The sequence below is a fragment of the Apteryx mantelli genome, chromosome 19, assembly GCF_036417845.1.
Source record: "Apteryx mantelli isolate bAptMan1 chromosome 19, bAptMan1.hap1, whole genome shotgun sequence".
In the NCBI taxonomy this organism is placed as follows: domain Eukaryota; kingdom Metazoa; phylum Chordata; class Aves; order Apterygiformes; family Apterygidae; genus Apteryx; species Apteryx mantelli.
In genome coordinates this window covers 10,453,690-10,478,055 of record NC_089996.1, presented here as the reverse complement: position 1 = coordinate 10,478,055, position 24,366 = coordinate 10,453,690, and the positions used below count along the sequence as shown (strand labels likewise).

The following is a 24,366-nucleotide window of genomic DNA, read 5'->3' as shown; positions in this document are numbered from 1 at the left end:
TGAAGTGTGGGTGGGCTGTGGGGACTGATCTGTTCCCTCCTTTCTTAATGTGCTCTCTGACGTGTGGGACTGTTTTCCTGGAATGCCCATTCTCCACCGAGGACTCCAGCCAGCTGGGCTCTTTGATAAGGGGGAGTTTCAGCCTCCTCCCCATCCAGAGTTCAGAAGCTGATCAGGAAATTTTCCTATCTTTTAAGCTTAAATTCAAGGAAGCAACTAAGGGAGAGGAATTGGAGGACAAGGAGAGAAGCAGTAGAAGCAGCAGCAATAGGAGTACATCTACCACAGCCTCCCTTCAGGTTTTGCAGCAAAAGGCAGCTGCATGCGTAAATACAGCAGCCAGTTAGGAGCAATGCCGTATTAAAGCTGCGTGGCTTCCAGCAGGCAGTCTCCACCTCTCCTAGGTAGAGATATGCAATGTATTCTCTGCTCTGTTGCTCTGGGTCACACCACTCTGCCCTTTCCAATACAGGAGGAGGAAACACACATTCACAGGATCGGGCAACTCACAATGATCAGGAGAATGAAGTAGATGAAGTTGTAGAAGGAGTGCGCGTCCATGACGAAGTACATGATGTCCACCCACCCCTCCAGCGTGATGACCTGGCAGAGACAGGGAAGGGAACACAGACCTGTCAAGGCTTGGTGGTAACACCAAGTGCACAGGCAACACTTCTCATGACTGGGTCATGTCTGACACCTTTTCCTGGTGCACTGCAAGGCACTAAGGAGCCAAATCCTATTCCCATCGATGCCAAGAGCCACACTGCCAGCTGCCCACAATGTGGGCTGACTCCGGCCCTTCCTTCCCAGCTGGACCTAAGGCCCACAGATGCATTTTGCAGAGGGAGGAGCAGGCTCTAGGCTCTGCTCCACACCAGGATGCTCTTCCTGTTAATGCAAAGTGTTTGGAGACTGGGGCTTTGTCTGCAGATGTGAGATGGAGGCATCTTCAAAGCAGACATCAAATTGTTTCCCTGGCATTTTGAGTACCCTTGCACTACTATATAGGTGTGTGCGGGGTGCTGAATAGCCTCTGGGAATTTGATCATACAGCCCCTGGGAACACGTGGGTAGACCCAACTAGCTGCTTCCTTCCCTGGTGACAGTTTGCCCGCAGGGCTCACCTGAAATATCGCAATCCAGGCGTAGCCGATGTTATCGAAGTTGATGGCTCCTTTGAAGGGATTGTGCTCCCCGGCAGAACAGTTTGTGTAATACTGGTTCCAATTGACGCAGGATGTGTTGGTGGTGTCGTTGTAGGAATAATAATCCAGGGTGCACTCGAGGCCTTCTTCCCTCCGCGTTGGGATGTTTCGGCAGTAGCGCATCCCGTTCTCGCGAGGCTGGGAGCAGATGAAGGGATTCTCATCTTCGTTCTCCGTCTGGTAGTAGCGCTCCAAATCCACCGTGTAGGGGCTGAAAGAGTGCAGACACAGCTGGGTCTTGCACACTGATTACAGGCAATCTGCCAAGGTAACAACTGTAACAGCAAGGAAGCCTGACATCTTTTATTGTGGATGCTAAAGCTCTTTTAAAGAGTCCTCAGTCCTTCTGCAGCCCCTTCAGGGGAGTTCATGTCCCTAACTGATTTCGGGAAACTGAGGCACTGCCCTCAGCCGCTCAGAATTGGGACCCATCACTCCTGCCACATATAAACTCTTTGCTACTGGAAGGAAAGAAAAGAGAATGAAACAGAGGAATAGAAAAAGAAATATGAGGAGGAAAGAAGTAAACGAGGTTGGTTAGACAAAGTGCTGCTATGTCCAATGTTGTGATTTTAGAGCAACCGCTCCGACAACATTACTAAGAGCCACTCCACCGAGAATCGCTCCAGCTTTGACTTTAGGGGACTAAGAGCAGGATTTTGCCCAGCAGGGCTTCTGTGAAGTCTTTGTTGCAATAAGATGGAAATCAGTCAATTTATGCTCATGTATCTCCTGTCCTGGATATCTAAGACTGGCTTGGGGAGAATCTGTGTACAGGGATCTCCAGAGCTTGTTGAACCAGAGTCAGGGCCTTCCCTCTGCGTTTCACAGTGACTGTTCAGCACTAGATAGGCTATAAATTCCCTCTGAGGGTGGCCTGATGACAGCAAGCCAGGCAAAAACACTCTTCGGGGAGATGTAACAACCTACGGCCAGCCAGCGACTGGCTTCTTGCTCAGCAAACAGCTATCCCCTTAATGCTGCCAGGACTCCCACTAAAGCTTGCAAAGATATTTTTAAGCCTAGTTCAGCCCAGTTAATTCCTGCAGAATTGCCTTTAATACCCTTCAAAGCTTATCTAAGACCCTGGAAGTCTGGTTCAACTAAAGAGCACCCAAACCTGTAGCTCTGTTGGATTTCCTCGGTGGTGAATCAGTCCCTTTGCTCTGTTGCCATTTTATTTAAAAGGGCCTTGCCCTGCTAATGAGTCTCCTACTCCCTCCTGTTGACACAGTCTACGAGAGGGGTGTCAGCTGATTAGGAGATGCGTGGGAGAGGATAAAAGCTTCATCGCTTCAGTGAGCAAGGTCCAGGTCTGAGAGCCGTCTGGCTGCAGCGACCTCTCTGTGATCTTGCAGCGTGTAAGACAAAGAGACTTCGAGGCTGCAGGACTATCGCATCCCACTGTGGATCTAACTGGATCCGAGTCTGCTGCATTCCTCACGCAAAACTCCACGTAACTCAGTATTGGAGCCGCCACTGCCTCCCTTGCGCCAAGCCCGCGGCCTGGCAAGACCCTGGCAAGGTTTTGTCCAGCACTGGCAGGACGTGGATTTGCCCAACCTGGAGACACTTGTGCTGCCCACCCTGCATGGGGAACCCTGCTGCAGACTCACATGCTGAAGTTCTCTGGTAGGAAGCAGCGGTTCCTGAGCAAACCTGCCCACAGCTGGACTCCCACGATGCCGAAGATGAAGAAGACGAAGAAACAGAGGAGGAGGACGTTCCCCAGCATGGGTAGCGTGTCCAAAAGAAGTGTCACCAGGATGCGCATACCTGAGGCAAAGAGGAAGCTGTCATTAAAGAGAACTTTTCATGTTCCAGCTATGTCTTCCTACCCCTTTCCTTTCCATCCACACTCCTTACTTTTCCATCCCCTGACATCCAGCTGCTCTCCCATCCAATGTCCCTTCCTTCACTCCTTGTCTCAATTCCTTCTTTCCTCCCAAAGTCTTCTCCAGCTATACCTCTCCAGCTGCTCCCATTTTCCCAGAGACTGACCTCTGCCACTGCCCTTGCTCTGTCATATTCCTTTCCCCACTCCCAATATATTAATATTCCCTTCCATTCCTAATTCCTCCCATCCACCCTGAATCCCCTTTCTGCCTTAAAATGCAGAACTTTCTCTGGCAGTTAATTCTCACAAGTTCAGGAACAGCCAGTTCTGTAACAAAGACAAATTGATGGTGACTTCAACTTGACATTTACACACACAAAAAAAACCCTGATTTCATCTGACGTCTCTGTAATATTCTGCTCATCTCTCTCTCTCTCTCCTTCTTTCCCCATCTTCTGCATTCTCTTGCTTGCTTATATTGATTTTCATTTAAATAAACCTTTCCTGTTGCACCCTTTACTTTGATACTTCAAGATGACTGTTTTTCTGTTACCTGATGCTGTCATCTCCGCTATCAGGATTTTTTTTTCTACTCTTCTACCGGGGAATAACCACCATGCGTCAACTCCTAATTAACTGAAATGACTTTCTATCTTTACTGCATTTATCATCATACAGAATTCTTTCTTTTTTTTTTTCCCCCTTCCACCTCACGTTTCTCTCCCATTGTAACTATGTTGCACAGGAGCCAAGATAAATTACCCAGGATTTGAAAATACATTAAGTGAATTACATCCCCAGTTAGACAGTGGCAGATAAATTCAGCCATCCATCAGTTCAGCAGTGAAAAAAAAAATTGCAAACAGGATTCTGACGCTACCGTAATGATTGAAACAGCAGCAGCACACCAGATTAAGTTTAACAGTCGGGATCAGAAAAATAAATAGAGCAGAGACACCTCCAGCATTGACAGACAGAATAGAAGCTGATTAGTTCTCATCAGGGCATCAGCTAGTTCCGACAGGTGGGTGTTCGGACTTGGCTAATAACAATTTGGCTAATAACAATGCTGAATTCGATACCCAGGACTGTAGGTCCAGGCACACATTTGTAATGCAGTTGTACTTACACTTAACACACTCAGTCCTTATGGAGACTGAGTTTATTGCCTCTCTCTCCTAGATCTTTGCACTTCGCCCAGCACTGTGCGACACAAATGGCTCCCTGGGAAGTTTGGGAGGATTTGCAATGGCACCAGCACCTCTCTGAGCAACGGGCTGTGCCGCTGCTGCCTGCCCAGATGCAGGATCAGGCCACACCGCTGGTCAGTGTTAAAGCTGGGTCTGATATCCTCAAGCATGCCCTGCTAAGCCAGCACTGAATGACCACCTCCCATCCCATCCAGGGCTGTTTTGGAGGTGTTGGGGTAAGGTAGGCTTGTTCATCTTTCTGAGGCTTGGGAAATAAGCAGCTTTACTCATGAGAAGCGTTGCTCTTGGAAAAACTCTTGCAAAGAGGAAGATCTTGCAATGTTTCCTAATGCTCCTTAAGGTACTCCATGACTTTCAGAGCATCACTGCATTCACCGAAAGACATGAGGCCACACAAGGTCAGCAGGACCCACAGCTTGACTTCCCGGGGAGGAAACGGCTTGGACGATATATGTTACATTAAAAACAACAGAACCTGGATCCTTAGCACAGGTATGGCATCACAAGCTTTCCTCACCCCCATTTCTTCCACCCCATCACATGCACCATCAGACAGGATGTCTTGGGCCACCGCTCCTTTGGCAGAGACAACTACAGCTCGTCCTCCAGGAGGGGATGGTAACGCAGGCCGGTGGGAATGAAGTGCCTCAGACCTATCGCCAGTGCTGCCTGGTGAGGGCTGTCAACTTGGGCATCTCTATCACCTGCATCTCTTCAACTTAGTGGCCTCCTAAGACCTTCTTCAGATGACAAAAAAAGGAGTGTGACTACAGTGCTAGATATCTTTTTGATTGGTTACTCATCTCTGATCCCAAAGGTGTCAGAGGGGCTATTATTTAAAGTAGGAGAGTGTCAGGTCCTAGAAACCAAAGAGCAGAGGTAGGACATCACACTACCAGGGTCTGGGTGAAACATCTGGGCTGCAATGTAAGATGGGAAGCATCTGTATTTGCTCTCCCATCCATGGAGCATGGATATAAAGAACTGGTATCAATGAGGGGGAATAAGGATCCAACTTACTGGGAACTCTGTTAATGGCTCTGAGTGGCCGAAGGACCCGGACGGTGCGCACTGCTGAGAAGCTGACGTTCTGCAGGTCCAGGGAGTACTCCAGCATGCTGCAAAATACACAGACACAGAAGACTGTCTAAGATCTTCAGGAGAGAGATTCAGGTTAGATTACCAAACATTATAAATTAAACATTATATGCCAGATGCCCACAGAGAGACTTTTTCACTGCATCTCTCCCATCAGGAAAGTCTGCCAGAGGAATTAATTAAGGGTTATTTGCATATCAGAATAAAGTCAATGAGAGAGAACCTCATACAGAAGCTCAGACACCCATAGTTCCTCTCACCTGCTTTGGTTACTGTTCTTGTAGAGGGTCCAGGGCAAAAGCTTCCTGAAAATCATTGTGCAGTCCGAGAAGGGAATTTCCAGAGACAGCCTTGGTTTTAACAGGACACCACCATGCCACCCACGACCCCACAGAGCAGAGAGGAGCACTCCTCTGCAGCCCCTCTCCTCCCTGAGCTGGGGGAGCGCAGCGAGAGCCAGGAGCTGGCTGAGCTATTCTAGCTTTACCCAGCAGAGAGCAGAAGACCACTCGCAGGTGGGCATTAGGTGGATAGGCAAGCACACAAATCACAAGGGGTGACACTTGTAGACATTTGGGGCAAACGTGGACCAAGGAACCTTCATCTCTCCCTGCCCATGGTACCTTTGCTCAAGCACAGCAGGGCCATCCATCATGGCACTGCCAGGACTTCGCTCCCCAGCTGTGGGGAAACATGGAAGGGCTCTGCACACAAGTACTTTTGAAGAGGCCGAGTCAGGCAAACACAGCAAGCAGGACTACGAGGCTCTCCGCACAGCTGGTCTCCTGCTGCCACGGGCAACCACAGGATATTAATCTATTCCAAAAATTACCAAGTTCCATCTTAAAGCCAGTTGGGTGGTTCCCTTCCTCCAACTTGGATGGTTGGAAACCTAATTTCCAGCCTAAATTTATTCAGGACAAGCTTATATCCATTTGTTCTTATGCCAACATTGTCTTTTAAGTAGCTTATATAGCTGTTCTTTGTCCCTGGTGTTTACCTACCTGGTATGTTTACAGAGGACAAACTGCATCCCCTCTCAGCCTTGCTTCCGCACAGCTAAAACAATCAAGCTCTTCCAGCCTCCTCTTGCAAGACAGGCTCTCTGCTTTCCCAGTCATCTCCATGGCCTTTCTCCACACCTGCTCCAGCTTGAATTAATCACCATTACCCTTGAATAGACATTGAACTTCTGGAGGAGGCTCTGCCTGTGCCTTGTGCCACAGCATTAATGCTGCCCCCTCTCTCCCTGCTGGAAATCTCACATCTCCGCATTAGCCTTTTTCATGGCTGCATCACGCCAGTGACTTCTGCTCAGTGACTTCTGCTCACTCTGTGGTCAACCAAACATAGTCTCCTTCCTCTCTGCCGTCTCCAGTGGGGGAGCACCCCATCTGGAGAAGCCTTTCTGGTTTGTAGTCCTTAAATACATGAAACCACACTTGAGACAGATACATTTTATCCCATTTCTCTTAATAGGTTCTGATGATGGTTATCATCAAACCGCACCTAAGGTCAAAATAAGCTCAATGTATTCTTTTTTATTCAGCCAGGGAGCAATATTTACAGTCCTATGGACAGTCCCAGAATGCAAGCACCCAACAGCCCCGTGTTGACTCTATGGGTTGGTCTTCATCCTCTGACCTGAGAGTAATGCAGTGTGCCACCGAAAGCATGTCTGGCCTCCAAGACAAAAGCAGGTCTCACCCTATGTTTGCAGGACTACCCATATTGGTCTGACAGGGACAGTGGCAAAAATTTCCTTGGATTTCAATGGGTCTAAAATTTCACTCACTGTGGGAATTTAAGACTTTTATATGGTTTGCAGGATTCAGGTAAAGAGCCCATGTCAAACATACAGCTTCTCCTTGATTTATTATTAAAGCAGAGGCTAACAGTGAAATTCAGAACAGCATGTCATTATTTTCACCAACACAAACCATTTTCTGATTAACGACAGACCTAGACTTGCTTCTAGAGATAGTCATGATTGACACCTTCAAAGGGAGGGTTTCAAAATACATTTTGATTCAACATAAGAACAATTATAATGCCAACTTAAAAAAAAAAAAAGGCAGAACCCTAGCTTGAGCAAACTCCAACATGGAGACTGAACCCTCGCAGACATTCTCCTGCCTCTGCTGCCGGACACGGCTAGCGGCACCGACGTGACCGCACTGCACAGCTCAGCTGCAGACCTCGACTACAACATCCAGATATCACCCAGAGACCTAACAGCTCAAGCAACCTGCAAGTGCCTTGAGAGAAGAACTGGGAAAAAAAAAAAAAAAAAAAAAGTGGGTAAAAATCAGTCACTAAAGAACAGCTCCAACGAGAATCCCAACAACTGCCTGCTCAAAGGTCATTCACCAAAGCAAAGGGATGCACGGGAAGGCTCAGTCCATGTTTCCTGGCAAGTGAAGATACCCAGAGAGAACCAGTGTCAGGATGTCATGAACTGGCAATGTGACAGGTGCATTTACCAGCATATATAAGATTTACGCCTTGAAAATCTGCAGTGTAAAAAACTTACTCTGAAGCTTCAACTCAGATGTCATTTCTATTCAACTGCAAAAGCACGATGCCTGTCAAAGCCTCTGCCATGGACCTGAGTGCACAGCGAAGTTTAAGGTTTAGAAAAATACTAGGCATTAAACAGAAGGGATTCATAACAAATGCTGAGATTCGTCAGAGTTATCAGTAACTCCTGTTCGCTGGAGGTATTCAGCAAGAAAGCGTTCAGGACCTCCTAAGAATAAGAGGATCTGCAAAGCCAGAGGTATGACAGGCTGTTGGTGGAACGCCTGAAAAGGGCTGATGCAAACCTGCAGCAAAGGCTCTTCAGAGAGGGAAACCCAGGACTCGGTAGACCTGGCAGCGAGGGCGGTTTGGGATAGGCGGGGCAGACAAAATCCATTCATGTTCCGCCTGGAGACAGACGTGGATCACGGCAGGGGGGGTTTTTCACGTAACAGCCAAAGCGTCAGGAAGGATCTTGTAAGTGCGTTGTCTAACAGCAGAGCAGCCCTTAAGCAAAATCCTTACAAAAGACTTGAATGAGGAGCACAAGCTTGGGAGGGGTTAAAGGGACGCTCCTGACCCCATTAGCCTCTAGACAAGCCACAGAAATGCCAGCAAACCTCCTCTCCACAACCGTTCCTCGTCCTCTTTCTTACCCAGCCTGCTCTTAGTCCTGGCTCTGTTCCTATTCCCTGGGTCACCACTGCTCTGAAAGCAGAAACTAGCACAAATGACTTCAAAAGAGCACAGAATAAAACTGGGAGGCGACCAACTAAGTCAGACGCCACATTCTAAAATATTAAAAGCGTGTGTAAAAAAAAAACAAAAAACACACACACATCAGAGCCACTGAGTTTGTGCTGACTGCAGTTTCCGAGAAAAACTCGTGCATATGCATTACTGCTGCAGGGAAAGAGATGAAAAGCAGCGGCGAGGAAAGCCACGTGCGCAAAATTATTAACTGAGCGGTTCCTCGAGAAGGTGAGTGCTCCCTCGGGAGCCCCATGCTGTGCCCTCAGCAGGCGATGTGCTGGCACCGGCACCCACCTGGCTCCCATCCCATCCACGGCGGGACAAGTAACAACCCCAGGTGCCGGGGGGCTCTCGGTCACTGCCAAAATAAAGCCTCTGGCTTTTTGAGGGCTGAGTTTTGCTCCAAACAGGTTTTCACCGGGTCGGTGCCCGGGCGGCCGTGCTGCAGTCGGCGCCTCTTGCTGCGGCAGCTCCCCAGGTCCACGGCGCAGCTGGCCTGTCCAAACCGGTGGGATTTGACTGAAGTCACTAACGAATCCGTAGCAAAGCAGCAAAATGAAGCCAGACCCCTGAACGCATGGCCAGCATTGCAGGGAGCTGACCGCCCTTCTGCCTGCAGCGATACAGAGCCGCTGCTTGCTGCGAGAAAGAGATAGACTCAGATTTATTCAACGTTAAAAGGTTTCCAAAACTGGGCATATAGGCACCCTTTATCTACAAAGCGCAGCAATCAGGGGATAATATTAAGCCATCAGTGTTGGAAAAGACAAGGGGAAATTATTTAGACTGTGTCATATCTTCACAAAGCTAGAATGAAATTTCCTCCCAGCCCTCGCAGGCTTTGCCGTACTCTGCTTTTGCTCAAGCACTGCTTTTCCAGCCTCACAGGTTTCACCGCCTTCGTGGGTGTTGTTTAATTTAAAAAAATACTCATTTTAATCAAGTTGAATGGAATAAAAATAATAGCACTGGCAGCAGAGTGAACCCAGCACCCTGCTGCCTGCTGGATCCAAGCAGCTCAGAGGCACCACGTGTCCCAGCTGGGACGCTTGACAAATGAGGCTTTTGAAGCAACAGCAAGTTCAGCTGAAGCTGAAGAACTGAGAGAAACTGAAGGTTTCTCTTAAAAACTATCCTAAAACTTAAAAAAAATAAATAAAAAATCTTTTCACAGGTGGGTTTGAGTCAGAGCTTGGCTGCGAGGGAGGCTACTGAGGGGTCTCTTTTAAACAGCAGGTTGCTCTGAGTCAAGGATACTGTTCGCTTGGGTTGCTCCATCTCAAAGGCTGCAAACTCAACGGCAAGGCTGGCACGAAGCAGGCAGCGTGTCCGCAGCGGGAGGCACCGGGGCCTTCGTCATTCCTCAGGCTTGGCCGCTCTTTACCCATTTAAAGGGATTCAGATGAGGCGTTGGCTCCAGTCGCAAAGCTGTGGCTTCTCGTGGGCACAAATCTCAGCTTCCAGCAACGAGAGCGTGGGAAAGGCCCCAGTAAGGGCTGGGATGCCCTGTGCACGTCCCGTGGGAGATGAATCGGGATGTCCGGATGCACGACACTGCTGCTGATGCCGCGCGTGGGCGCCTGGGGCCAGGACGTCCCGCCAGCCCCGCTGCCGTACACCAGGACACGAGCTGCTCAGCCGGGGCCCGCGCCGAAGGGCTGCCCCTGTGACTGCACATTGGGTAATTGCGTGTGCAAATTGGCCACTTCCACGGCCAATTACCCGATTGCTCCAGCCGTGCTCAGGCGCTGCAGATGTCACTGCGCAGCCAACGCCTTCGAGGTGCTATTCGGAGGTGTGAGCAGGATTCAGTGCCGGCCCCACAGCATTGCAAGCTATATGAGCAAAGGGGATGAGAAAGCAACGTTCCTCACTGTCTGTCGGTCTCTTTAAAGGGATGAAGGAGCTAATGACCGGAGAGAGAAGGCGGCTTTGCTCAGAGCCACACTAGGAGCCCCTGGCGGGGAGCCCTGCAGAGGCTCCCGTCCGCCCCACGCCAGCGCTTTCTTCCCTGCCTTTGAACCAGGAAGCTGAAACAGCTCCTCGATCAGCTTTGCACACCTGAAAGCGCAGCTGGAAAGAGCCCTGCCTCTTTCCGAAGCGAATCAGCACTGTGAAACGAAGGCCAGGCACTGGCGACTTTACGCAAAGCACCCAGCAGGAACGCTGTTTTGGCTGTTGCACCCATACGAGCATTGCTCCCCATACCGACTGACATGGCAGAATTGTCCTCATATCCATTCTCTGAGCTAAGAGCTTTTCAGAAACCATCAGGTGCTTTTGTTTCAGATGGAGCCGGGGTGGAGCGGGGGCTCTAACATCCCTTTCTCTCCCAAACACCTATGAATACACCAAGGTTTCCTACAACATACTTCATCCCTGAAATTCAGCACTCAAGGCAAAAGCAGGAGGGAGCAAGGCTTCCTTAAGAGTTGTTTATGACAACCTCAGTGGAGCAAACTCTTTAATATAGTCATCAACACAGGGACAGACAAATAACAAACATCAGAAGAAGTGTCCAGGAGGCAAAGAGAAAAGAAAACTGTGTCCATTTCTGAAGAAAGTTGATTGCCAGCCACCTCCAGCTCCTCTTGAATCGTAAGCAAAATACTGCAGGAGTATTTAACTTTTGCATGAAGTCTTTAAGAGGCCCGTTACTGTTATGATGAGCAAAGCACAAACAGAGCTCTGAATACTTGGCCGAAGAAATGACTGAGCCCAGACTAACAGCAGACCTGCACAATTCAAACACAGGATGATGCACAACCCTGCTAAAACCAGAGTAGAAACACAGAGGCTGACCCAGAGCCATAAGGAGCCCTGCTCCATCCTGCGTCTAGAGAAGGTAAAGAGGATGCCTGCAGGCTTTCACAGCACCAAGTTATTACATAAAGCCTCTCTACTGGGATCGCAGTGGCTCTACACCAATTAACCACTGTATCTTGTGGGTTTTTTTAGATGAGGATGGTTTAAAGCATCATTATACAGGAGTTCAGAGGTTCAGGAAAATTCTTATTTGACCAAAGTCAAAACGAGCTGGTGTCCTGGAAGCTGGTGAGACCTCAGGAAAGCAGTGGGTGATAGCAACGACCCCAACCAAGGGACTGTCAGTCCTCTGCTGGTGGCTATTTTCTTCTCACAAACTAATCTGAGCAAAGCTCCTGCTGCTCTGCGCTCCAGCGGCGCAGTGCAGCCAGACGTGCTGAGCCTGGCGAGCCAAGGCCAGGTGGCCGGGCGCTGCCCCGGGATCCCCCAGAGCCTGCTGGAGCATCCAACGAGACAGCAAGCCAGAGCACGTCTTCATCCCGCGGCCACGGTTCACCAGCCCCAACCTCAGAGAGCCCCAAACTGTAAATTATTCTGCCTATTTTGAGGTGTGAACACACATTCATCCTCAGTGCTTCAGTGTTTTACCCCGGGAGAGGTGGAAATCGTACTGAATCATCTTTAGAGGGTGCAAGCTTGCTCGCAACACCAGTTAACCTTCAAGCGTTCTTCTGAAAGCTTGCTCCCCAAATCCTCTCCTTTAAAATAACGGAACATAATTATGTGATTCATCACAATTTTTTTTTCTTTTTCCCATGTTTTCCCCACGCCTTCTAACCTACAGCCAAAGCCATGTTTCAATAAGCTGAGTTTTGATAATATAGTGCTATTCTCATCTCCAACAAGTTTTACTGTAATTACAGAGATGTGTTGCAGACATTACACTCTCCACAATTAGTGCTAATTGCATTACATTGTCACAAAGAAGTCATTTATTCTCCACAAGCTCATGAGATTGGTCTGGGCAGTTTAATAGAGCCAAAAAGCACTTAACGGCATGCCCCAACAGTGGCCAACAGCACGGGGCCACGAGGCGGCGGGGAGCGAGCCCGCGCCGGAGCCAGCCCCGGCAGGAGCTCGCAGGTGCCGCTGGCAGCGCGGCACTTGCAGCGTCTGGATTTTGAGGATTTGGAGCAAACAAGCACAAACAAGCGGTTTCCCTGCAACAGCAACTCCCAGCCAGTCCAGCAGCTTCTCAAGGAACTGGGAGGGCGAAATGCAACACCCCAAACCATCAGCCGTAACATTGGTGGCAGATACCATGGGTGAAACAACAGGAAAACATGAGAAGAACAGCTCCGGGCTCCTGCCAGCCCGTCAGCACGCACAGGCTTTGCTTTCTCCCATCCTTTTGCAGCTCCTCCATGCAAACGCGGAGGAGAGGAGGAAGGGGGAAAGCAGCAGCAGGGAGCGGGTTTGTCGCTGCCACCAGGGCAGAGATGGCCCTGGGGAGCATCCGCCTCCGCCTGGCTGCACGAGGGTCCCCGGACCTGGCAGTTTGCTCCCAGGGCAGCTTCGGGGAGGCCGGTCCTGCTGCGCTCAGCCGCGATGGGTCACGCTCCCCCCGCAGGCAGTCCCCAGGCCACCGCTTCCCCATCGCCCCTCTCCAAACCCGGGGCAGGCAGGGGAGGCTCAGACAGCAGCGGGCTCCGGGGAGAAAAAGGGTTGGCGGAAAGGGCCAAGCAGAGGGTTTATTACGCTGCCTTGCAACACAAGGGTTCTGGTTTGAGTGAGAGCAGGGAACCTGGCTGAAGCCTTCGAGTAAAACCTAGGTAAAGCATCCGGCTCGCTTTATTGGGCCGATGTATCTATGGGCTGCACCAGCACAGCCCCTTCGCACATATTGCGCCCTACCAACAAGGCTGAATTTGTACCACTGCTACAGGAAGCCCTGGGATTTTCCAGAAGGTCTTTGCTCAGCTCCTCTCTGACTGCTAATGGGATTTTTCCAGGCCTGCCTGGGAGCAGCTCAGCTCAAGCCCATTCTCCAATTTTTCTCAAAGCCTCTCTGCTCTGGGCACCCTGGGACATTTTAAGGACATCGTTTGCACAGCCGCCTCCACGTAACATCCTCAGTAGCGCTTGGCGACAGTTCAGGTTTGCGGTTCCTGAAAAAGCAGCTGTTGGGTTGCAGAAGGGAGAGAAGATGAAGCAGCAAGATGTCTTCACGTCAAGCTCAACTCCTTCCTTGCTCCCGTCTGCTGCCACCAGTGCCGCGGCCTGGATGCTCATCCAAGTAATTTGTCCCAGGCGGGAACCACAGAGCTGTCTCACTGCACTGCAGAGGAACTGGAGGAATTCGACTCCACGTGGTTGGAATTTGACCCCAGAGTGCTTTTTTTGTCCTATACTTAATCTGTTCTTTACCTATGTCTTGATTCAAGTAACAGAGAGGTTTTGCTCCAGTCCCTTCATTTTTTCTCTGCGATGGTGATATGTTCCTGCAGCACCTTCACATTTCCTTAAGCACAGGTATTGCAGAGGGACAGCAGAAGCACCTCCCATGAAAGGGCTGGTATTATAACGAGGAGGCAATTGCTGCCAGAACAGACGGACAAATTTTGGAGGAGAGCGGTAAGGGCATGAAGGAGAGCGCCCGGGTAACATGCAGCAGAGAAATCAAACACACCGGGGAAGGAGATATCCTGCTTTGGATTTAAAGCCAGTTCGATCCTTTGTCAGCTGAATTGGTTTTGACAGGGCCCAGATGGGAGCAGTTCATGCACACGCAGGAAAGAGCGATCATTTAGCAAGACACAAAGCTGACCTGGCAGGAGCGGGAAAAGCCGGCCAAGTCACGAGGCTGCAAAACCTCCGGAGCAAACGTCACGGTGCAGCTGCAGACGCGGGCAGGGGCAGCTCCCCACGCTGCGCTTGGTGGGCACGGAGGGGGAAGAAGCCCTGATGCACCGAAACACCCGTACAGGTGCCCAAGCGCAGTAGGTAGGCAGATGATTCATGTGCTTAAGCAAAGTGGCATTAGGTTTTAGCAGTGGGAATTAGGACAGGAGTAGGAGTGACAGCCATGCTAGAGGGACATCAGCAGAGACCAGGGTCCCGCCACGACAGGGTCTCCACAGAAGCACGTTAAGGACAACTCCAGCTCCAAAGTATTTGCAGTCCAAACAGCGAAGGCAAGGAGAGGGCTGGGAAGGAGGACACAGCAACACCCCAGGGCAGTTACTCGCCACGCGACAGAGCTGGAAGCAGCCCTGTACTCACACATCTCAGCGCACAGCCCTGCCACCGTGCCACCCCCAAGCTCATCCTGCCACCCACCCCGTGCCGAGCCTCGCTGAACCTCCCCAGCTGGGGCTCCAAGCCACGTTTCTGGTTTGGCTGGTTATCACACTTAACTCTAATATAAGAAATACCAAATAAAAAGGAATAAAGAAGAATTTGGAATACACAGGGTGGCTTTAACACCCTGCTTGACTCTTCCAGGCCCCTCGTCCCTGGGGAAACTCCCCCTCCAGTGGCACAGACCAACACGAACCCAGGTCTGCTGCAGCTGCGGGAAGACTGCTAACAGCGGCAATGGGATCTAGAGCAAGCCCTGATCTTGCAATGCTTTCACAGAATTAGGAAAGGTAATACGAATAATAAGATGCTTTGAAGAGATTCGTTGTGTGCAAAGGCAAAAGGACATTTTGCGCTTCACCTTTACTTTTCCCGGTAAACAGTACCTGACGTGATAAAGCAAAGAGGCAGGAGGGGCTTGGGGAGTTTTGCCCCCCTCTCGCTCCCATGGGCTCCTCTGTGGACTTTGCAGGCAGCGAACAATGCCAGAGACCAGCCCAGGGTGGCACAAAGACCTGATTTTCTTCCTGTGGAAGGCTAATCACGACTGAACCTAATCTGAGGGCCCCTGCCGCTCACACCACGTCTCCGGGGGTCTCTCCCTGCGGCATGGGGAGCTCCTCGGCATAGCACCGTGCCCGACTTCTCTGCAGGACACGGGCAGCCAGCAGCCACCTCGCTTCCTACCAAACACGTCAAGGCGTTCCCATCCGTTTCTGCAAGCAGCTACCCCAGAACACCTGCGGCTCTGTGCATCGGGGCAGGTATTTGCCAACGTGGGACTACCAGCCCCAAAGGCCGGTATTCTGCTTTCGTAGCGCAGTCTCTGCCAGCAGCCCTCTCCCCTTTGCAGGAGGAGGGCTCCAGCCGCAGGACGCACGTAGCCTGCCACGGCAGTGCTGCGCAGGCAAGGCGCCCGCAGAGAGGCTATAAAATCCCCCGGCCTGGGGAGGCTTTGACAGCCCAACCCCATGTTTAACAGCCCTGCCAGAGCGGATCGGACCTGGGGTCCCATCTCGTCCAACATCCTGTCGCCGTGGCCAGTAACGTTGTCCAGATGCTTCGAGAGGAAATGTAAGCCCTCTCCTAACCCGACAGTTAGAGGCTGTCTCAAGCATAAAGCGTGACACTTTGTGCCTTCTGCAGAAGGCTGGTTTATATTGACTGTTCCAGCTCCTGGCCTTTCTGTTCTCCATCTCTGCAACCAATCTGGTTTCTGAGCCTCACTGAATCTTTTGGCCTCTGCAGCACCCTGTGGCAGCAAGTTCCCCAGTCGAACAACGGGCTGGGAGAGCTGGTACTTCCCTGCTGGTTCGTATCTGGCCATCTTGTCGTCCTCCCTGGCTCCCTGGCCCACCTGCAAGACGTGTCACCGCCCTGCGGGGCCGGTGGCCGACCATCAGCCAAGCACACAAACATATCGCCCCGTCTCAGCAGACATCAAGCATCCTGCTGACACCCTTGCCTGGGAAATGGCCCAGCTGGGAGGGTCCGCTGGTCCATTCCAGGAAAATCCAGTTAATCTGATCTGAATCTGTATCGAAAGGGGGAAAAGCGCCGTTTTCCCAAAGGTCCTTGGGCTCTCTGAGCAGGGAGGGGAGGCAAGGGCCGGTGAGCGCTTAATGTGTCAAAGAAACTCGGCTCCTTGGCCAGGGGCCAGGAACTTTTCATGTGGATTTCCAGCCACAGCCAGGAGATTCTCGGGTGCTAGAAGAGCCTTTAATTCAAACCAGGTGCCTCTGAAAGGAAAATGCTCAAAAAGGCAAACTTGGTTGCTTTCCCTCAAAGAAAATAAAGCGGGCAATCACGCACATTTCACTGAAATATTCCTCTTGGAACCCGGCTCCTTGCTCTAAACGATCTGCTGAAACCTCATCCACTGGGCAGTCTGCATGAAACTGAAGCTACCAGTGCTGCTGGAGCCAGAAAACCAGCTCAGCTGCGTGCCAGGCGAGTCCGCCCGAGCCGCCGGCGTGGGACGCGCACGGGCTGGCGCAGAGCAACGGCAAACGGTCTTTGCACCGTTCCCCCGCTCTCCCTTTTGCTGCTGGCACCTGTACGCTTAACACCAGCGCTGCCGCAGGAGCACGTGATCATCTCTGCTACCAAGCGTTAAGAAATCCGGGGGGATATAGCGCTCCTACACCACGAGCTATAGATGCTGCCCGAAGGATCTGCCTTGCAGCCGTGGTCTGGCCGTCATCCTCCCTGCAGGGAGGGGATGGATAACGCCGATGACCCTGACGCACAGCTAGAGCCAGCAGGACCTTAGCGCTCACCACCACGGGACATCCTCTCCTCCAAAACCGAGGCTTGCGATACGGCGTCGTGGGGGAGGAGAGGCAAAGGGAGAAGGGAAAACCCGCTGCCCTCGGTGCGCCAGGCTTACCCTGCTATGACGATGAAGAAATCCAGGCGGTTCCACGTGTCTCCCAGGTAGCATTTCTTCCCAAATATCCCCAGCGCAATCATCTTGACTATCATTTCCACAGCGAAGAAGGCAAAGATGAAATCGTCAAAGCTCTGGAAGACAGAGGGACAGAAGGGGGTTGGGGAAAAGCGCTCCTCCAGCTCCGGGGAGCCGGGGACCGCCACAGCACCCTCCCTCCGCGGGGAGGCATCGCTTGCAGCAGGTCCACGCTCACACCGGGGTAAGGAATTAAAGACCCAAGTCAAGGACCACTGCAGAAGGCCTCATTTTGCAGTACCGAGGGATAAAATCACTGAGCAGATTCATCGCTGAGAGCAGCCAACTCAGTTCAGCCAACAACCCCACGCTACTGGGAAGGGAATAGCTCTTAGTGGGGGGGCAGAACAGAAAAGTACATTTTGGGTTCTGCTTTCACTACCAACTAGATGGTTAAAACCCCCGAGCACTTCAAGCAGGGCTGGGCTGCAATGGTGCCGCTGCGGCTCGTAGGGTTGACACTACGTGGTTGCGTCGGAGCACTTAAATTAGGGCTTTTACTCTGACGGCTGAAACCTGAGTGCAGGCAAGACCCCAAACGCCCCACGGGCATGAGAGCATCTCTGATGGTGGCTAGGAGCAAATCCTGCCACGGCTCCTCCACCCCCGCTCCTCCCTCCGCCGTTCGGGGCGTACCTGGAGGATCCTGCAGCGTGGCGAGTCGCAGGCGATGTCTTCGCAGGGGTGGAACATGCCCAGCGTGACGCAGTTGAGGAGGATCACCAGCATGCTCACCCGCTCGAACCACGTGCGCGGCAGCTCGGTCAAGGAAGCCAACAACCGCCAGGAAAACGCAAGCGGGGCCGGGAGCGGGGCCGCGCCGCCGTGAGGACGAAACACCAAGGAGCAGAGCACCAAAGCAGGACTAATAACCCGAGTTCTCGCCCCGGGCTTCTCACCCTGCAATGCTTCGCCCGTTTTAAACCTTCTTCCCTGGCCCTCTTTTGGTGCCGTGCTTAAAGAAGAGCCCGGAGGAAAGCGTGCAAGCAGTCCCCACCGGCTCAAAAAGATTACTCTCGTCTTTAAAGCCAGGCCCATGCCAAGATTTGCTGCCCTGGAGGTTAGATGCTATCTGGGTCCTCGCAGAAATCCTGCGCGCTGCTTAGATACCCAAATGGCAAACCAATGGCATATTTTCCCCACGGTGACATCAGTAGCTACGGCTAACGGAAACAGCTACGGAAAAAAAAGCTATAAAATTGAAGCTGCATGGCAGGACTGCCGAGCGCTGATATGATGGATTAAAAAATTAAATTAAAAGAACGATACAAACTTTTAGGAAAAAAAAAAAAAACAGCATTAATTTCCTTTCCTGGCATTTTACAGAAAAGCGCTTTAACGACATTACAACTCTCTATTAGCCATGCCGCAGCTTATCCCAGGGGCGTCTCCCTGAAGCCAGGGATTGAACTTTTCATTCCCAGTCCAAATTAAGACTGTCAGAAACATTAACCAACTGCCTAAAAGGCTTAAGACTCGGCGAGGCCCCGCAGAGCCTGTCCCCTACCCCGGCCGCTCCCTCTCCGAGCGGTTTGGAGGAGCTGCGCTGCTGGGACAGGCTTTGGCTGCCGCTGCTTTCGCGGACAGAATAAGCCGCGCTGCTGCAGCAAATCCTCGTAAGAAAGGTTTAAGCACGGTGCCGAAGGCGAGGATTTTGTGTGTTCCTCCAGCGGGCGCTTCCACGCGCTCGCGACTGCCAGGGCGCAGGGCTACGGAAACACAGCAGCGTTGCGACGCGGCCCCGGGGTTGCCGCCAGCCCGGCACGAGGCTTCCCGAGCTCGGCAGCCAGAGGCTTCGGGTTTGGGTGCGTTCGAAGGTATTCTAAGCCTCGACCTTCAGCACCAAGGGAAAACGCGGAGCATCTCGAGCGAGACGCCAAAGCCCCTGCCCGGGGCCTTTGGGACCTTGCTTGGTTTTTTTTGCTGCACCCTGGCAGCCGCGACGGGTTTTGTCCGACTCGAGCACGTTCCCGCGGGGCCTGAGCGCATCCGCTCACGAGCGCGGGGCTACAGCGCCGAATAACCAACACACCCCGCCAGCAGGGCTGGCGACCCGCCTGCTCCGCCGGGTCTTTCCCGCGGCATCCGAGCCCTGCTATGCGGCGAGTGAGCGGGGGCACCTTTCCGCCGGGCAGCAGGAGCCGAGCCAGCCCCCCTCCCCGCTCCCAAGAAGCTGCTGCGGCGGAGCGGCTTCCCCGGCCAGGACAGGAGCACGTGCACCGGCAGGCGAGATTCCCACGGGGCCGGCATGCCCAGCCTAGCTCCCGCTCCGGCGGGAACGCGGCGCACGGCTGCATGCGGGGGGGGGGGGGGGGGCAGGCTCCCAGGTGGGTCCCCGCTGGGGCTTGTGCTGCCTGCGTGCTGCCTGCCTGCCTGCCTGCCTGCCTGCACCTCGCTTGCCTTCACGCTGGGCCCCGTTCGGCAGCTCCTCTCTGCCCCCGCAGGCAGAGCTCCCTTTAATTACTTACAGGTCTCCCGTCCCTCCCGGGCCTGGAATAACGAGGATGCTATCACCTGGCAGCTCCTTTAATTACTTACAGCTTTCCAGTCCCTCCTGGGACTGGGATAGGGAGGATGCTGCCACCCAGGGGTGCCTCACCCCAGGGTGCGGACACAGCTCTGCAGCACGTTGGGGATGCCGGAGCCGCTTCCACGGGGGTCCCAGTGTGCACCATCACCCCTAGATGAGAGGGAAACAGCCCATCGGCTGCTAGGATTAGGGTCAGCGTTAGGGTTAGGGTCAGCTCGGGCCACTGTCGTGTCTGGGAGCAGCCAGCACCTTGCAGCCGCTCTGGGATAGAGGAAATGAGTGTGGGAACACGAATGTTTTCAGCACAACACGGAGCCGGGCGTTGTTTCGGAGCCCGTGCTGTAGCGTCGTTTGCTTGGACGAGCCGAAGGTGAGGATGACCCAGCAGGTGCCTCGCGGGCAGGCGAGCGGGGTCCCGGGGCACGCGGCTCCCGCGGACCTTCCCACGGAAATTCCTGCAAAATCACACGGGGCTGAGTCACCGGTAGCTGGCAATCTGGATCGTTTAATTGGGAGCAGTGTTTACACGATATCGGAATAGAAATTCCGACTGTCAGGTTGCGGCTACGGCCTGGAATATTTATCCCAAATATAGTCCTGCGGGGGCACGCGAGGAGGGCCTGCTGAAGGAGGGGGCAGGAGGCTCCCCGCAGCAGCCGGGGGCTGCCGGGGTTTGATGGCGCTGGAAAGCATCCATCTGCGGAGCCAGCGACTTCCACAGCTCTGCCAGTGATGAACTGCAAAGCCCTCAGGAAAACAATATAAAAAAATAAAAAGGAACTGTAAGATCCCGAATCAGCGACAGAACGAGCGCGTGTCTGACAAGGACTGTGCGAAATATTCAACGCGGAAGCGAGAACGCTTTGGCGTAGCCCACTTTGTCGGGGAGAAACCCGAAGAGACAGACGGGCAGATGGAAGCTCCCCCAGACAGGCAGCGCTTCTCGCAAACTCCGCCACGGCAGCGGGAAGCGCCACGGGAGACGGGGCCCATCGTCCTCCCCGGGGAGGCAGCGCTGCCCTCGCTTCCCCCCAGCGTGCTCCGGCAGGGATGCCGAGGGCAGGTCCGAGCCCCTCCGCGACGCCGAGCTCCCCGAGCTACTGCGTTACGGCGTTAGTCACCCGAGAAATGGGACGCCCCCGGCTGCGGGGTCAGTCTTCTCCTAAGACCCCCCGGGTCCAACAGCGCAGCACAGCACGCTCTGCAGCAGCTCCCGGCCTGCCTGCCGGGACGCCCGGAGGCCGGGCACGGATGCTGCCGGGTCTCCAGCAGGTGCTGCGGCTCCCCACCGCGCTCTCCAAGCTGGTTCCCCCCGCGGAGGTACGGCCGGCCGGGCAGGGTGGGATGAACGGAGGGGGAGCAAACCGGGAATATTGGACACGCAGGTCTGATTAAAAAGCAAAATCAGACTTAAGCTGGAGAAGTGCATTAAAGAAATTACAGAGGGAAAGCCAGAAGGGAAAGCGGAGCTACGGAGGCCCGAGCTGACAACACTCCCACATCCTACACCCGCCAAACCCCCGGGCTGCGCGTGGCTAGCCGGATTGCAGGATCCACCCAGCAGCGCGAGCTTCCTCCTGCAAGGCGGCCGGGGCTGCACGTTCCCCCAAATCAAGACCGGGCGAACGCGCTCGTGCGCGGCTGAGCACATCCACGCTCGCCCCTCGCCGAGCTTCCGGCACAAAAGGCTGAGCGGCTGCCGAACCGGGAGGAGCAATCCTGGACGGCGCCAAGGGGCCCAGCAGGAAGAGCGAACAGCGCCAGCTCTAGCCCCGTTGGCCCCGGCTCGTCCGGCTCTGCTGGGGGGCAGAAAGCTGCAGCCGGGGAGCCAAGCTGCCGGGGCTTTGCAGCCCTCCTGGGCTCCGGCGACGCGCTGCCCTTAGCCCCGAAAGCTCCTCGGTGCCTGCGCTGCTCCCAGGAAGCCGGCTTTCCCGCACCCTCCCCAAATCAACCCCAAACTGGCTATGTCCCAGCCCTGCTGCCCAGGGACTAAACCAACGTCTGGCCAGCTCCTCGCCGGCCCCGCGCTGCACGTGCGCCCGGCACCGCGCCGCGACACCCCGCTGCCCGGGGCCGAGCCCGGCCGCTGCCCCCGCCAGGCGCCGCGCGTTTGCAGGAGCAAACATCCCTCGGGCGGCAAAACGGACCGGGGGAAGGGGCGGGGGGGACCAGCGAGCGGGATGGGATTTTATTTGCTGATGGCGCGGTTTTCTTTTTTTTCCTGGCTTTGACTGCAGACCCACTTAGCAGCGTACCGCACGCTCCTGCAGGCAAACACATTGCAGGCGGATATAACACTTCACCCTGATTAAATATTCCTGCAGCGGGGGCCAGCCAAGGACCCTGGCAGTGCTAAGGGCGATACGTTAATGTGCCGCTGAGAGATCAGAAGGTTGGGGGGGGGGGGTTTACTTTATTTTTTTGCCTTTTTTTTCCCAGCAGAACAAAACTTCGGGCTCTTTCTTCTGCTAATGGGATTTTCAGAGGCACAAAGTGCTGATGGCTACTGCTTTGTACCCGCCGCCGCCGGAGCCGAGCGGCTGACAAAGGAAAACTCCTCAATTAGCAAAAGCAGAAGGTGCGTTATTGAATTCTGCTTCCTGCTGCTGCGTCGGCAGGGAAGGGGCAAAGAGAAGCGGCGAAAACGGGGCCCGGGAAGCACCATAAAGACTGTGCTGGTCCTCAGCCAGCCACGCAAGCCCGGAGGAGGTGAACGCTTCGGGCCGGGCACATCGGGATCGCCTGCCCGCTCCGTCCCGCCCCGGGGCTGCGAAGCAGCCGCTAACCCGCTTCAGCCGGCCGCTGAGGGCAGGAGCGCGGAGCGGCGGGAGCATCCCGGCGGAGGCGGCCCCGGCGGGAAGCGGGCTGGGGCCACGGGCACGCTTTAGGCAGCGCTGAACCCGCCGTTCGCGTGGTGTGAAATAAATATCCACGGAGTTTTGAGCTTCCCCTAAGGCCCTGCTGCCTGCGAGCGGCCCCTCCAAGCGCCGAGCCGCGAGGGCGCCGGGCACCGCGCTCCCCCTCCTCGCGCGCCGCAGATCAGAAGCGTAGCACTGCTTTTTAAAGAAAACGAATAATCGATTTCACACGCACACAACAAAACAATCAAAGTCCGCTCCACGCTGTGGGGTGTTAAAACAGTCCTGTTTTTCAGGGCCACTTATCCCAGGTTACTTTTAATAATCCACAGTTTTACCACCAGCTTTGTCAAGGCAGATAACCGAAATGTTTACAGACGCTTTTGCTTCCCAAGCAGAAAAAGCCCTGTTTCTGCCACATGAAATATCCACTAAGACTTTTGATACAACCTGGCTATTAAATTTTTTTCTGTAATGTTATAACACAAAAAGCACGAAGAAACGAAAATACCCCAAAGTCAGTCGCTTGTTAGGAAAAGGAGTTTTTACACAGCAGAAAAGCCCTCCAAACCCGCCTTTCTCAGGAGGAGAAACGCCAGCCGGCCCCGCTCGGAGCCGGGGCGCTACCCGCACGCCGACGGCACGGCACGGCACGGCATGGCCCGACCTGTCGTAATTAAGAGGCGAGAGCCTGCGATTCAATTACCCCGCGCTGCCCGGGCTTAATGTAATCAAGGGAGAAAGATATTGCATTACGTCGACTCTGATTCGGTTGCAGAAGTCGGGATCAAATTCACCAGTGGCCAAATTAAACGGCGGGTTGCTGCAGCAGCCCCCAAAATAGCGCCTGAGCACCGCGCTCCAAGCACCGGAGCGCACGGCCGCCCGCGCGTAATGGGGCGCCCGGGTCGGGCCGGCTCCGGCTCCGGCTCCGGCCTCGGCTGTGCCTCGTGCTCCAAGCGCAGCCCCGCGCCGGGTCCCCGAACTCCCGCCCACGAGCACCGGGAGCCGCAGCCGCCGCTTCGGCACGCGGCAGAGCCTTTGCTCTGGGACAAATGCGCAGAAAGGGCTTTCGAGGCCCGGAAATTTTTTTGTGCAAATGCGAAGCGAAAATTGGGTTGAAATGACAGCCTTGCCCTGCAGTGTCACCGAGTCCCACCAGCTTGGGAGCGACACTAGGATAAGCCGCAGACGTTAATGAGAACGGAGTTTGAGGCTTCATTCATATCATCAATTCCAGAAATAGCCCCTTTGACAAGAGCATAATGGGACTTCCAGGGTTTGGCCTTTGGGGGAGAGGAATGACTAAAATCCTGAAACATTAATTCAGGCCGCTTGCAAGGAAAGTTAAAAGTCCTTCAGAATTAATCTGCCTCATGGATGGAAATAACAACCCCCTCGTCAGCCCTGCGTCGGACCGCGCCGGTCCCTGCGCTGGAAAAGGCTCTTCGTGGCGTGCCCGGTGGAAAGGCTCCATGATTCCTAGCGGAATCCTGCACATTTAAGTGGATACTTTTTTAACCATGTTCCTTTAAAAGCAAAACCAGGCGTCCATCTTTTGCTCTTAGCATTTACAGGAACCGTGCATTTCTGCCACAGCTGTCCAACTCTCACATTTTGTTTTCCAGAGCCACCTGTCCCTGCGGATGCTCCCTGGGAAGAGGTGATCTCAGAACATCCTCATCCTCTGCTGGCTTGGGGCTGGCAGAGACCTGCCCCGGCACAGGCTCTGCCCCTTGGGTTTGCCTCCACGGATGC

At 53.7% G+C, this 24,366-nt stretch overlaps 1 protein-coding gene across 1 annotated transcript in view; it reads right to left on the bottom strand.

Annotated features, from left to right (window-relative positions):
• Nucleotides 1–24,366, bottom strand: part of CACNA1G (calcium voltage-gated channel subunit alpha1 G) — a 161,840-nt gene that overhangs the window by 91,734 nt on the left and 45,740 nt on the right. The window contains exons 2-7 of the mRNA XM_067308542.1: nt 17,857–17,968; nt 17,143–17,276; nt 5,277–5,374; nt 2,825–2,984; nt 1,128–1,419; nt 511–603 (exon numbers count right to left, since the gene is read on the bottom strand). Of these exons, the coding sequence (XP_067164643.1) occupies nt 511–603; nt 1,128–1,419; nt 2,825–2,984; nt 5,277–5,374; nt 17,143–17,276; nt 17,857–17,968 (889 nt within the window). The remainder of the gene's footprint in view (nt 1–510; nt 604–1,127; nt 1,420–2,824; nt 2,985–5,276; nt 5,375–17,142; nt 17,277–17,856; nt 17,969–24,366) is intronic.